At 44.2% G+C, this 15220-nt stretch overlaps 1 protein-coding gene across 1 annotated transcript in view; it reads left to right on the forward strand.

Annotated features, from left to right (window-relative positions):
• The first annotated feature begins 996 nt into the window (after positions 1 to 996).
• WNT11 (Wnt family member 11) overlaps positions 997 to 15220 on the forward strand; it is a 43322-nt gene continuing 29098 nt past the window's right edge. The window contains exons 1-2 of the mRNA XM_081949979.1: positions 997 to 1209; positions 11958 to 12150. Of these exons, the coding sequence (XP_081806105.1) occupies positions 12068 to 12150 (83 nt within the window). The 5' untranslated portion in view covers positions 997 to 1209; positions 11958 to 12067. The remainder of the gene's footprint in view (positions 1210 to 11957; positions 12151 to 15220) is intronic.

Below are 15220 nucleotides of genomic sequence, written 5' to 3' on the forward strand. Positions count from 1 at the left end.
TTCTCCCTCTTTTCTTCTTCTCCCTCCTTCTTCTCCATTCTCCTTCCCTTTCTCTGGATCTTGCTCCTCCTCCTCCTCTCCCTCCTTCTTCTCTTCCCCTTCCCTTTCTCTGGATCCTGCTTCTCCTCTTCTCTCTTTCTCTCTCTTTCTCCTCCTCCTGTTTTCTTTCCTCCACATCCTTCACATCTCCTCCTCCTCCTCCTCCTCCTCCTCCTCCTCCTCCTCCTCCTCCTCCTCCTCCTCCTCCTCCTCCTCCTCCTCCTCCTCCTCCCTCTTTCCTCCCGCTCCTCCTCCTCTTCCCTTCTTCCTTTCCTCCCTTTTCCTCTCGAGCAGATCAATCAGGCGAGTATTCCTGTTCGGGAGCAGTCAAAACTCCGGCGCCTTTTTCTTATGCTAATCCAGACTGACATCACCGCTCCGCTTCCAAGCCCGAGAGGAAGGCGTATAAAGCAGGCTGCCGGAGCCCGAGGGGGAAAGAGAGAGCGGGCTTGGCCGCTGGCCGGAGGCTGCGCTCCCGAAGCGTTCCCGGAGCCTCGCCTTGGTGCAGCCCGGTCCTTCTTCTTCTTCGACAGGGGGGAAAGCTTTGCCTGGATCTCCTCCTCCGCCGCCTTCCCCTCCAGCCCCATCCCAGCTGTTTTGCCCCGCCCGAGCCTTATTTGCCTCCGTCGGACCTTCCGCTAAGCCCCCCAGGCGCGCCCACCGTCCCACTCCGAAGGTGCCGGCTGGGGAGAGAAAGGGGACCGGGAGGAGGAGAAGGAGAAGGAGAAAGGCGGTGGAAGAGAAGAAGGTTTCCACTTCTTTTTGAAAGGAGAAGGAAGGAAGAAAAGAATAAGGAAGGGATAAGGAAGGGAGGAAAGAAGGGAGGAAAGAAGGAAAAATAAGGAAGGAAGGAAAGAAAGGAGGAAGGATAAGGAAGGGAGGGAGGGAGGAAAGAGAAGGAAGGAAAGAAAGGAGGAAGGATAAGGAAGGGAGGGAGGGAGGAAAGAGAAGGAAGGAAAGAAAGAAAGAAGGATAACGAAGGGAGGGAGGAAAGTGAAGGAAGGAAAGAAGGAAAGCAATAAAGAAAGAAAGAAAGGCAGGAAGGAAGGAAGGGGAGAAAGGAAGGGAGGAAAAGACAGGAGGGAGGAGAGGAAGGAAAGAGAAAAGAAGAAAAGAAGAGAAAAGAGGACAAAAATAAAGAAAAGGAGAGAAAAGAAAGCGACCAAAAAGGTAAGCAAAAAATAGATCCCTAACTTTCCCCAGCTTGTTTTGGGGAAACTATTACAATTTGGGGGACCGTGGATCGCTGGGGACAAGGCAGGGCTGAAATCCATCAATCCACCGCCCCATCTCCCAAAGTGGTGGCTTGTTGTTTTTCTTTAAAAGCAAAAAAACAACAACCCCAAAACCTCGGTTCTCCCGCGGGTGAGGAGCGCGCTCAAGCGCTGCGGAATCCGGGCGGGAGAGAAGGGAGCCGATCGGGATCGCTCCGAGTTTGCAGCGCGGCGGGCGGCTTGGGAAGCCCGCTTTCTCTCTTTATATACAAACGCAGCTCGGAGGGGGTTTCTGGGGGGTCTCTGGGGCAGGAGGTCGGGGCGATAACCAGGACAAGGCAGCAGCAGAAGCGCCCTTGGGAAGGAATGGAATAGAGCTGGAAAGGGACCGGGGAGGTCTTCTAGTCCAGCCCCCTGCTCAATAGATTCAATATATAGGGTAGGATAGGGTACAGTAGTAAAGGAATGGAAAGGAAAAGAAATGAAAGGAGGAAGGAAAGGGAAGGAGGAAGGGAAGGGAAGAGAAGGAGGAAAGAAAGAAAGGAAAGGAGGTAGGGAAGGGGAGAGAAGGAAAGGAAAGGAGAAAGAAAAGAAAAGGGAAGGGAAGGAGGAAGGGAAGGGGAGAGAAGGAAAGGAAAGGAGAAAGAAAAGAAAAGGAGGAAGGGAAGAGAAGGAAAGGAGGAAGGGAAGGAAAAGGAATGGAAGGAGGAAGGGAAGGAGGGAGGGAAGGAAAGGGAAGGGAAAGGAAAGAGGAAAAGAAAGAGGAAAAGGAAAAAAAGTGGAGTGGAATGGAATGTTATGGAATATAATAGAATAAGTAATCAGAATAGAATAGAATATAGAGAATAGAGAATAGAAGAGAATATGAGAAGCAAAGGAGAGGGGAGGGGAAGGGAGAAGAGAGAGGAGAGGAAGTAAGAAGAGAACAGAACAGAATAAAAGAGAAAGGGAACAGAACAAAAAGCAGAGCAGAGCAGAGCAGAGCTGGATGGGACCTTGGAGGTCTTCTAGTCCAGCCCCTGCTCAAGCAGGAGAACCTATGCTATCTCAGACAAGTGACTGCCCAGTCTCTTTTGAAAACCTCCACTGACCGAGCACCCACAATTTCTGAAGACAAGCTGGGGGTGGGGGGAGGGGGGAGATGAGAAGTGCAGCCATCCAGGCCGAGAAGGGCGGGGGAGACCCTGAGAGCCGGGCTCCCAGAAAACGTTGGGAAGCCACCTGGGGTTGTGTGCTGAGAAGGCATTTGACAGATAGCGAGAAAGCTCCCACTTCCATAGGTATGAATCTAAATCTAAAATTTTGCTTTGCATATTTTTTTTTTAAATATTTCATTTTTTTGTGTGTGGCTTGTCTTTTGGTCCCCTGTGAGCCGGTTGGTGGCCTTATAGGGGGAGGGGGGAGGAAGAAAAATATAGAATAAATATTGAACAAGTGTGTGTGCGTGCGTGTATGAAAAATGTCATCTATGGGGGGGGGAGGGGAATCCAGTAATAGGGTGCTATTGAAAAATCCCCATTGCTTTGGGCTCCCTGCCTTTGTGAAATGGGATTCAACCATCCTATAATTTGGGAAGTTTTCCAAAATCCATCTTTAAGGCTCAAAAAAAGTTTGGGGGGAGGGGGGCAGAGATGCTGCCAACATTTATTTATTTATTTACGTATTTATTCTTTCTTTCTTCCTTCCTAAGTTTCCTTTCTTTCCTCTCTTTGTTTCTTCCTTCCTTCCTTTCTAACTTTCCTTTATTTCTCTTCTTTCTTCTTTCTTTCTTTCTTTCTTTCTTTCTTTCTTTCTTTCTTTCTTTCTTTCTTTCTTTCTATCCTTTCTCTTCTTCCTTTCGTTCTCTTATTTATCTTTCTTTCCATTTCCTTTTTCTTTCCTTCTCTTTCTTTCTTTCTTTCTTTCTATCTATCTTCTTTCGATGTCGATGGGAGATTTTCCATCATCCAGGTCCGTCAAAGGTGCTTTTTTTTCAAGAGGCAACTGGACTTTCTGGTTTTTCTTTGAAGATGTTTCGCTTCTCATCCGAGAAGCTTCTTCAGCTCTGACTGAAGACTGGATAAATCCTTCTCTTTCCCCGCCATCCAGTCAGAACTGAAGAAGCTTCTCGGATGAGAAGCGAAACGTCTTCGAGGAAAAGCAAAAGTCCAGTTGCCTCTTGCAAAAAAAAAAAAAAAAAATACACCCTTGGGCCTTCCCATCAATTTGAAACACGTTGAGGCTTCCAGAAGCCTCTTCTAATCCTATAGGATTGGCCAAAGGAAAGCATAGTTTGCTACTCCCTGCAATGCACAGAATAGGATTGTGTTCGATTCTATCCAGGGGACAAGGATCTGTTCTGACCCAGGATTCCCAAGATCATGAAGGAGACTCTTCGTTCTGATAAAACCCCTTTTATTTAGGTTAGAGGGAATTGCTCTCCAGCAAAGTCCCGGCCAAGAGTCTTTCAAGAGATTTCACAACTACGGACCTTTATCAGGCTTGGAGAGCTGCCAGGCCGATATCTTCTAAACTCCATGCTGTAGCAGCAATTCCTTGGCAAGGCGTTTCTGGGAGTCACAAACAAATTTTCATACTAATGAATTGAACTAATTGTCTCCTGCAAACTCCCCTCCCCTTTCAGTCCTCTTTTATTCCCTATGGGAGGGGCCATTCACTGTCCACCTGTGCCTTTACTCCCGAGTCGGCCCTTGTTCCTTAGCTGCTCCCTTTGTCTGGCAGCTCTGCGCATGCGCACACTGGGAACAGGCTCCAGCTGTTCTTCTGCCCCACTGATGTCTGACTCTAAAGGCAGCTGATAACTGGCATAGGGTCCTGGCCCACACTCTGCCTCTGACCCAGAGCCCACATCCGAGCCTTCCCCAGACTCCAGGACTGGCCCATCTTCCTCCCCAACCTCCTCACTGTCCGAATTTGCCACCAGCTCCACTGGCCACTGGCAAGCCACAACACACAGCAGCTTGTATGCATTTGTAAAATCAGACAGCAGAGAAAGAAGCTCTCAAATCCCGAAAGTTACAGAAAGTCCTCGACTTACAACAGTCACACTTAGTGACCATTCGAAGCTAAAACAGCACATTAAAAAAGTGACTTACGACTGTTTTCCCACACTTACATCCGTGGTTTCATCCCCGTGGTCACGTGGTCAAAATTCAGACGCATGGCAACTGATTCATCTTTACGACGGTTGCAGTGTCCCTGGAGGGGGGTGTTATGATCCCCTTTTGCAACCTTCTGGCAAGCCACGGGGACAGGCAGATTCACTTAACAACCAGGTGGCTAATTTAACCGCTGCTGAGATTCATTTTCTTTTTGGCCAGAAAGTTCATAAAAGGGGGCAAAAACTCCCTTAAGAACGGTCTCGCTTAGCAACTGATGAGGGCTCTGTGTTGGAGGCAGCGATGGGCCCAGGGCCGTCCGACAGTTATCAGCTGCCTTCGGAGTCAGACATCAGTGGGGCAGAAGAACAGCTGGAGCCTGTTCCCAGTGTGCGCATGCGCAGAGCTGCAAGAAGAAAAGAACAGCTCAGAAATCAGGGTCGACGGGAGTAAAACCACAGATAGAAGGTGAATGGCCCCTCCCGTAGGAAATAAAAGAGGAGCGAAAGGGGAGGGGGCTTTTGCAGGAAACAATTCGTTCGTTCGTTCCTTTGTTTCAGGAGTGTGAAGATCTGTCCTTGAATCCCAGGGACTCTGTGCCAAAGTCTTTCCTTGCACTGCACTGTGTTTGGAAAATATTTACATGGCAGCTTTCCAAGCTAGATAAGGTCTGTGGTCATAAATTCACCTTCGAAAGACTGTTTGCCAGGCCTTGGCTGAAGGTGAATGAGAGGAATTTACATTCGTTTAATAAAAGGGGTTTTGTCGGGACCAGGAATCTGCTTCCTGCTTTTGGGGGAAGCCTCGGTCAGAACAATAGCAATATTTCTGCAAATATTGAAGTAGGGAATCGACAGAGAAAAAAAAATACATTTTAGGTGGAAGGTCCTATTTACGCATTTCATCGCCTGTGACTAACTGTTATAAGCGCAGAAGACGACAGATGTGCCTTTCCATTCCTGGGAAGGCCAACTGGTTTTCGTGACTGTGTGAAGAAAAACAAGTTTTTCCAGGTGACTCCAACAAGCTTTTCAATCCAGACATATGAATGTTGATTTGTATCTGAATAACACCCATTCTTGGGAACAATCACAGTTTGCATTTAAGGGGGGCGGTGGAGGGGAAGAAAGCTTAACTCTGGGTATTTAAATCTGTGTGTGTATGTGTGGATTAAAGCTGGATTAAACACAGGGAACAAATACTTTTGATTTCCCTAGAATTTGCCTTCTGAAGGAGAGGGCTAAGTAAACCTTGTGTAAAGGAGATGCAAAGAGTTCACACTTTTAGGCTGGGGTGAATTTACTTGGCCTTTCTCTCTGTTGAAAAAAAACGATGTGAAAATGGTTCCTTTTTTTACCCAAATTTTGGTCAGCCGCTAAAATTTTTTGGCAGGGTTTATCCTGGGCTCCAAAGTTGACATATGGAAGGTTTTAAGGTTTCTGCTTCGGTGACTCCATCCAGCCACCTCCTTCTCTGCCGTCCCCTTCTTCTTCTTCTGCCCTCCATCGTTCCCAGCATGAGGCTCTTCTCCAGTGAGCCCTTCCTTCTCCTTAGGTGGCCAAAGTCTTTGAGCTTCCTCTTCAGGATCTGGCCTTCTAAAGAGCAGTCAGGGTTGATCTCCTCTAGGACTGACCGGTTGGATGGCCTTGCAGTCCAAGGGACTCAATGCAGGAGTCTTCTTCTCCAGCACCAGAGTTCAAAGGCCTCCATTCTTTGGCCCTCAGCCTTCCTTATGGTCCAACCTTCACAGCCATCCATTGCAAATTCATTTATCTCTATATCTGTCTGTCTGTTTTGTCTACATCCATCCATCCCCCTCTCTCTCTCTTTTCATTTATCTCTATCTACCAGTATATATGTCTCTCTCTGTCTCTGTCTGTCTGTCTGTCTGTCTACCTACATCTATCCATCCATCCATCCATTCATCTTCTCCCTCTCTCTCTCTTTCATTTATCTCTCTCTCTCTCTCTCTCTCTCTACCTACCTACCTACCTACCTACCTACCTACCTACCTATATCTATCCATCCATCTTCTCCCTACCTCTCTTTCTCTCCCTCCCTCTCTCTCTTTCTCACTTCCTCTCCTCCTACCTACCTATATCTATCTATCCATCCATCCATCTATCCATCCATCTTCTCCCTCCCATTCTCTCTCCCTCCCTCCTTCTCTCTCTCTCTCTCCCTCTCCCCCTACCTATCTATATCTATCCATCCATCTACCTTATCTCTCTATCAAATGGGGAAACCGTAGCCTTGACTAGACACACTTTTGTTGGCTGGGTGAGGTCTCTGCTTTTTAGTCTGCTGCCAGGAAGGCCTGGAGGAACGTTGTCATAAATAGGATGCAACTCACTTTGCGACCAAGTTTCTTGTTCCAATGGTGGCTGTACGTTGAGGACTACCTGCATATGAATATATTATTATACGAAGATTAGTATTTTTCTGCAGATTTTCATAGCCAACCTCAGTTCAACAACAGTGAACTTCCGAACTAATTGGCCGTGGTTTTATAATTATTTGGCATCTGGAAAGCAAATTCTATACAAATAGTTCTCAACTTACAACCATTTGTTTAGCGACCAAAGTGACAACAGCACTAAAAAATGGAACTTATGACTGTTTTTCACACTTACGACGGTGGCAGCCTCCCCGTGGTCACACGATCAAAATTCAGAGGCTTGGCAACTGGCATGTACTTATGACGGTTGCAGTGTCCAGGGGTCACGTGATTTCCCCTTTGGCGACCTTTGGACCCGCACAGCCGACGGGGAAGCCAGATTCACTTAACGACCGTGTGACTCACTTAACAACTGCAGCGATTCACTGAATAAGAAAAGTGGTACAACGTGGCAAAAAACTCACTTCACCAATGTCTCGCTTAGCAACCAAAGTTTGGGGCCCATTTATGGTCGTACGTGGAGGACTACCTATAGTTATAGACTCCAGATTGGAAACGGTGAGTTTGCATCCTTCCTTGGACACAAAGCCAGCTGGGAGACTCTCTCTTATAGGTGGCTCGGGGGCTAAGACGCTGAGCTTATCAATCAGAAAGGTCGGCAGTTCGGCGGTTCGAATCCCTAGCGCCGCATAACGGAATGAGCTCCCGTGACTTGTCCCAGCTTCTGCCAACCTAGCAGTTCGAAAGCACGTAAAATAATGCAAGTAGAAAAATAGGAACAATCTTTGGTGGGAAGGGAACAGCGTTCCGTGCACCTTTGGTGTTGAGCCATTCTGGCCATATGACCACGGAGATGTCTTAGGACAGCGCTGGCTCTTTGGCTTTGAAACGGAGATGAGCACCGCCCCCTAGAGTCAGGAACTACTAGCACAGATGTGCGAGAGGAACCTTTAGCTTTACCTTTCTCAACTCTAAGAAAAAAGCAATGGCAAACCACCATTTACCATTGTCCAAGACCTACAGCATTGACAAGGGAGGGATGAAAGCCAATTTTTAAAATGAATTTAAAATGAAAGATTCTGCTTGGGACTTAAGCGTTCTCCCCCAGCCCCCCTGCTTCTTAAACTAAACAAACTTAATACATGATTTATTCTGGGATATTTCAATCTTTCCGAAATTTACTTTCGGTGACTTAAAGAAGTGGCGGTTTTTATCCTTGCGGTAGAGATCCCTTGCGAGAAAAACAGATCACCCCCAATGGATCCCTCTCATCTATTTTCCGCCCCACCCTTCTTGCTGAAACAGATCACACGGCTATGTCGGAAAACAAAACCCCACATTAAGACCAAGCGTTCCTTAATTCTTTGAAAAGGGGAGAAATGGGCTTGAACCTATGTAAACAGGACTTGGGGGGGGGCAGACTGTGGATTTGCAAGTCTGCTTCCAAAATCTCTTTTCTTTGTTTAATCTTCTGTCCACACATCCCCTCCAAGCCCCCAGGCTCCAGCCTGCCTCCTTTCGCCTTGCATGCATGCAAAAAACACCTTGCAAAAAATATATGATCATGTCACTGGGAAGCACCAAGTCACGATAAAGTTAGGGTTAGGAAAATATATAGAATATTAACTGAATTAGAAGAGCAGGCAAAAGCTTTAAAGTTAATTTGGGAATCAGGTTTAGGAGAAATAAATGATATTGATTGGAAAAAAATATTTGGAATAGAAGAGTATATAAGAACACGTCAGTTAAGAGTTAAGGAAAATGGATATAATGTGACATGGAGATGGTGCCTAAAACCCCATAAATTAAATCAAATAGATGGGAAATATACAAATATTTGTTGGAGGTGCAAGAAAGAGATTGGAACATACACACATATGTGGTGGGATTGTGATAGTGCAAAACAATTTTGGGACACAGTGTTTAAAGAAATTAGAGCACTCTTGAAAGTAAATGTAGACACGTCACCGAGAATTGCATTACTGTTGCTGGTGGGAAAACGGGATATAAATGAAACAAAAAAGGAATTGATTGCAAACTTGATAATGGCAGCTAGATTAGTGATGGCTAAATATTGGAGACGAAATTAGGATATTCAAAGAAATAAGCGGTATAATGAAATTTGGAGTATGGCAACAAATGATAAATGAACAATGGAAATTAAATTTAAAAAAAGGGATGATTAAAGTAAATAATTATAATGAAATATAGGGGGATTTGATAAAATCAGTGTTTGTGGAAGGCAAAGGGAACAAACCTTCTCAAGAATATATGTTGTTTTGGAGGGAATAAGGGCACAATTGCAATATATTGTATATCTTTTAGTTGTTATAAATGAAGAAATATAAAGGGAAAAAAACAGGGTCTCGGGAGGTGGAGTTGCACTGTAATATTAGGTTTTTTTTTTGTATTTAGATGTACTGTATATGTCCATGTTTGTATTATTGGCATTTAAAAAAAAGATATATTTAAAAAACACAAAAATTACATGATAATGTAACAGGGAAGCATCAAACCACAATAAGGTTTTCTATTAATAACTTACCTTTTGGAAATCTCGGAAGGAGAGAAATTACCCGCCGGCTTCACACAACCGGGCTAGACCGTTAGTTAAGGTACCACGTACAGAGCACAAAAACAGCAAGGTTTCATTAAGATCAATAAGCAACGCGTTCTGGGTTAGCGGGATGTGTGAATGCGGTCCTCGTCTGTCTGGTTATATGAGGTTAAATTCAGGATGTGGGATCAGCTGAGATTGTGGATTGAAATGAGAGTAGGGTTGGACTATATATGACATCTGGACTGTAAAGCTGAATAGGACCCATAGATGGCAGTACAGAGCAAGGATTTTTTTTCTACTGTAGATTGCCCTCTAGTGGTCCCTTGGAGGTTTGCAGTTTGGAAAACAAGAGTCCTTGTTACAGGATGATTACTTATTTATTAGATTTCTTTTCATCTGGCCTCTATTATGTTATAAGTAACTAGTCTTGATTCCTGCATTGGAGTTTAATCTTTCTTCGGGTAGCTTCCAAGGATTGGACTTCTACATCCATCAATCTCAACCAGCATGTGTAGTGGTACAGAGCCCCTTGGCTAATGGATTATAGTAGTTAGAAAATATTGCTTCTGGTGGGTTAAACGCCCATTGTAAAGTCCAGGCCTTAAAAATAGACAGGGACACTTTAAAACAAATGGATGTTTTTGATAGAAAATACCTCTTTTCTTCTGCTGAGCCCCTCCCCCACCTTTTCACTTTCTCTGCCACTTCTTCCTTCCTTTTTTCTCTTCCTTGATCTCTTCTTCTCCCTCCTCTTTCATTCTCTCAATCTCCATTCTTCTTCTTCTTCCCCTTCTCCTCCTCCCTTTCTCCTCCCCTTCTCCTCTTCCACCTCTCCTCTTCTCTTGCCCCCTCCTCCTCCCCTCCCCCTCCTCTTCTTCTTCTGCCCCTGCTCCCCCTCCCCTCCTCTTCTCCTCCTCCTCCTCCCCTCCTCTTTCTTTCCTCCTCCCCTTCTCCTCCTCCTCCCCCTCCCTTTCCTCCTCTTCTTCTGCTTCTCCTCCTCCCCTTCTCTTCTCCTCCTCTCCTCCTCTTTTTTCTCCGCTTCCTTTCCTCCTCTTCTTTTCCTCCTCCCCTTCTCCTCCTCCTCCTCCCCCCTCCTCCTCTTCTTCTGCTTCTCCTCCTCCTCCTCTTCTCCTCCCCCCTCCTCCTCTCCTCCTCCTCCTCCTCCAACAGTAGCCCCTGCTGTTCAGAAGCCCAAATTAGCAGAGAGATAACAAGTGATTTCTGAAACAACCCATCTCGGTCCAGGCCACGAAGACTGCAGGCTTAAGGCATGAAGTTTTGAAGTGGACTTATTTAAGGCCGAGATAAAAGTCATTGAGATACATCAGCTGCTGGAACAGACGGGAGACAGGATGAAAAATGGATAAAAGCTTTGCTAGGGCAGGACTTATCTCTGTGTGCTTAGATTGGCTTTCTGAAGAAAGGGGGCATGGAAGCGGCGAGGTTGCAAAACCAGAGCTCCATTGTCCTATTTCTTCCCCCCCCCCCCCCAGGAGTGGCAGTTTTAAAAGCTGGACTCTTTGGACAACTGTAATTTGTACCAAGATAAGTGAATATTTGTAGCTCAGGGTTGAATTGTGGCTTCCTTGGTGTTCTCTGAGCATGGTTGTTTCCTTGGAGACGTTTCATAAACCAACTAGGTAACATCATCAGTGCTAGAAGAGAATGGGGTTTATTATGGAAGAGGAGGAGGAGGAAGACTGTGGGATTCTTGGTGCTCTCTGAACTTGGTTGTTTTCTTGCAGACATTTCATTACCCAACTAGGTAACATCTTCAGTGTTAGAAGGGAAGGGGTTTGCAGAGAGGAGGAGGAGGAGGAGGAGGAGGAGTATGGGGTCCTTGGTGCTCTCTGAGCTTGGTGGTTTTTTTTGCCAGGAGGAAAGGAGGGAAGGGAGGGAAAGCGAAAGAAAGAGAGGGGGAGAGAGAGAGAAGGAAGGAGGAAGAAAGAAAGAAATTAGAAAAAGTAGATGGAAGGAAGGAAGTCAGAAAGATTAATGGAAGAAAGGGAGGAACGAGAGAGAGAGAGAAGGAGAAGGAAAGAAAAAAGATTAAAGGAAGGAAGGAAAGAGAGAAAGAGAAAGAAAGAAATAAGGGAAGGGAGGAAGGAAAGAGAGGAATGGAGGGAAAGAAAGAGAGAGAGAGAGAAGGAAAGAAAGAAAAGATTAGAGGAAGGAAGGAAAGAGAGAGAAAGAGAAAGAAGGAAGGGAAGGGAGGAAGGGAAGAGAGGGAAACAGAAAGAGGGAGAGAGAGAGAGAAAGAAGAAGAAAGAAAGAAGTTAGAAAAAGTAGATGGATGGAAGGAAGGAAGAGAGGAAGGGAGAAGGAAAGGAAAAAACAAAGATAAAAGAAAGAAACAGAAAGACAGGTAAGGAGGAGAAAGAAAGGAAAGAGAAAAAGAATGAAAAAGAAAGAAAGGAAAGGAATAAAGAAAGAAATGGAGAAAGGGAGGGAAGGAAGGGAGGGAGGATGATGGATGGATGGAAGGAAGGAGCATGGATGAATTTTCATTATATGCAATTTCAGGGGAAAACATGCAACCACCTAGATCGAAGTATTTGCTGCTCTCCTTCAAACCAGACCTTTTTGAGGGCAAAGAATTCACAGTGAGCTGACTGACTTTCTCTTCTCCTTCTCCTCTTCCGTTTTAGGTTGATTCCGGGAGGAAAACATTCCCCCACTTCAGGAAAAAAAACAGGAACCTCTTGGCCTGCAGACACCTTTATTTCCCCCCACTGTGAGAAATTGACAGACTCCAAGGATGATGATGAAGTGGCAATTTTTAATCCCCTTTTTCCTGGCTTTCGTCTTGCAAAATGGGACGTGCAATGGAATCAAATGGCTGTAAGTCTTTTTCTCTCTCTCCATCTCCTCTTTCGAATAACAGCCGTATCAACAACAAAGCCAAGATAGGCTTAAGATACAGAACGATCTTGACAAACTTGAACATTGGGCGCTATCTAACAAAATGAAATTCAATGGTGAAAAGAGTAAGGTTCTATATTTAAGCAAGAAAAACCAAATGCACAGGGACAGTATAGGTGGTACTTGAATCAAAAGTAGTAACTGTGAGAGGGATCTTGGAGTCCTAGTGGACAACCATTTAAATAGGAGCCAGCCATGTGCAGCAGCTGCCAAAAAAGCCAACACAGTTCTAGGCTACATAAATAGAGGGATAGAATCAAGATCACGTGAAGGGTTAATACCACTTTATAAGTATAAGTACAATCTTTATTGTCAATGTACTCAAATACAACGAAATTTGTTGTAAGGCCAATATAAGGCCTTGGTAAGGTCACACTTGGAATATGGCATTCAGTTTTGGTTGCCACGATGTAGAAAAGATGTGGAGACTCCAGAAAGAGTGCAGAGAAGAGCAACAAAGAGGATTAGGGGACTGGAGACTAAAACATATGAAGAACGGTTACACGAACTGGGTATGTTTAGCTTAAGAGAAAGAAGGACTAGGGGAGACATGATAGCAGTGTTCCAATATCTCAGGGTTGCCACAAAGAAGAGGGAGTCGAACTATTCTCCAAGGCACCTGAGGGTAGAACAAGAAGCAATGGGTGGAAACTAATCAAGGAGAGAAGCAACTTAGAACTAAAAGAGAAATTCCTGACAGTTAGAACAATTAATCAGTGGAACAGAAATTGCCTCCAGAAGTTGTGAATGCTTCAATGCTGGAAGTTTTTAAGAAGATAACCATTTGTCTGAAATGATAGGATTTCCTGCCTAGGCAGGAGGTTGGACTAGAAGACCTCCAAAGTCCCTTCCAACTCTGCTATTCTATTCTATTCTATTCTATTCTATTCTATTCTATTCTATTCTATTCTATTCATTTCTATTTCTATTTCTATATTCAATTCTAATTCTAATTCTAATTCTACTCTACTCCACTCATTTCTATTCTATTCTATTCTATTCTATTCTATTCTATTCTATTCTATTCTATTCCATTCCATTCCATTCCATTCCATTCTATCTATTCAGATGGGCAGGAATTGCTTTATAGCGGAAGACAAAACCAATTAGTCCTCGACTTATAACCATTCATTTAGTGACCATTTGAAGTTACAACCTCACTGAAAAAAGTGACTTACGACCATTTTCACACATGACCATTTTACACTTACGACCATTGCAGCATCCCCAGGGTGATGTGGTAAAAATTCAGACGCTTGGCAACTGACTCGCATTTATGACGGTTGCAGTGTCCCAGGGTCGTGTGATCCCCTTTTGCAACCTCCTGACAAGCAAAGTTCTCGGGGAATCCAGATTCACTTCACAGCCCTGTGACTCACTTAACAACAGCAGTGATTCACTTAACAACAGTAACAAGTAAGGTCATAAAATGGGGCAGAGCTCACTTAAGAACTGTCTTGCTTAGCAATGGACATTTTAGGCTCAATTCTGGTCATAAGTCAAGGACTAGCTGTATCTGGTTACAGTCTTTTCTTGATTTTGTAATGCAAAACCAACGTGAATGGGAGACAAAAAACCTGAATAAAATGCATGGAGTGGAAAACATATAAAAAGGCATGTTTGGGTAAAGTTATGTCAGGAAGCATTATCTTTGAGAAAACACTCAAATTCGGGGCACAAAACTGAATCTATTTTTGACAGAGAGAGAGAGAGGGAGAGAAAAAAGAAGGAAGGACGGAAGGAAGTAAGGAAGAGAGAAAGAAAGACAGGAAGGAAGGAAGAAAGGAAGAAAAGAAAAGAAAGGAGGGAAGGAAGGAAAGAAGAAAAGAAGGAAAAAGACAGAAAGAAAGAAGTAAGAGAAAGAAAAAAGAAAGAGGACGGGAGGGAGGAATGAAAGAAAGAAAGAGAAAGAAACAGAAAATGTAAAGAAAAAGTGAAGAAAGAAAGAAAAAGAAAGAAAGAAAGAAAGAAAGAAAGAAAGAATTCAAAGATGTAAATTTAAGGCTAAGAAAAAAACCTGAGCAAAATTAGATTTGTCAGATTTGTTCATTCACCCCTGTGTGTGATTACAGGTGTATCAGATTTCTCCCCTGCGTGCTTTGGGGTAATTTATCATATTATGAAAAATCTTTCCCTTTTGGGGGAGGTTAGCTGCAAAATTGTTCAGGAAATATTTTGCATAGGTTAGCAGACTATCCTTTTACTGTTTGATCTAAATCCTGCGCTGGTTTGCGTTGCCATAAGCAAATGTTTGTTTCCAATGTTAGCTCATTACAGCTAGTCCTGGAGTTTGGGACGGTTCGAAATTACAAAGGACTCCAGCCTCCCCCCTCTCCCCCAAAAGGGACTTACGATCCAGTACCAAAGTTGGAAGGGCCATAACCCAATGCCCCTGGTCGCCTGATTGCATTTTGGACGCAATTTATGATGACTAGCAGAATCCTGTAGTCATTTCACAGAGATTTACATTTTTGCTGAAAAATGTCACTTACTTCCAGTTTTCAAAAAAAAACAACCATGCAGAGAACTAGGAGAAAGAGAGAGAGAGGGAGGGAGGGAAGGAGGGAGGGAGGGAGAAAGGTTGGGGTAAAGTTGTGTCAGGAAGCATTATCGTTGGGAAAACACTTAAATTCGGGGCACAAAACTGAATCTATTTTTGACAGAAAGGGAGAGAGAGAGAAAAGAAAAAGAAAGGAAGGAAGGAAGGAAGGGAGAGAGAGAGAAAGAAGGAAGGGAAAGAAAGAAAGACAGACAGAAAAAAAGAAAAGAAAGGAGGGAAGGAAGGAAGGAAGAAAAGAAGAAAAAAGAAAAAGAAAGAAAGAAAAAGACAGACAGAAAGAAAGAAAGAAGGGAGGGAGGGAGAGAGAGAGAGAGAGATCAGAAGAAAAAAACATCTGTCCAGTATAACATTGAATACATCACAATGCATTGAATAAATAAGGAAATGCATGGAAAATTGCACAAATGCACACCTTGTCCTTGCTGCACT

The sequence above is a fragment of the Natrix helvetica genome, assembly GCF_964273705.1.
Source record: "Natrix helvetica genome assembly, chromosome: 4".
Lineage (NCBI taxonomy): Eukaryota > Metazoa > Chordata > Lepidosauria > Squamata > Natricidae > Natrix > Natrix helvetica.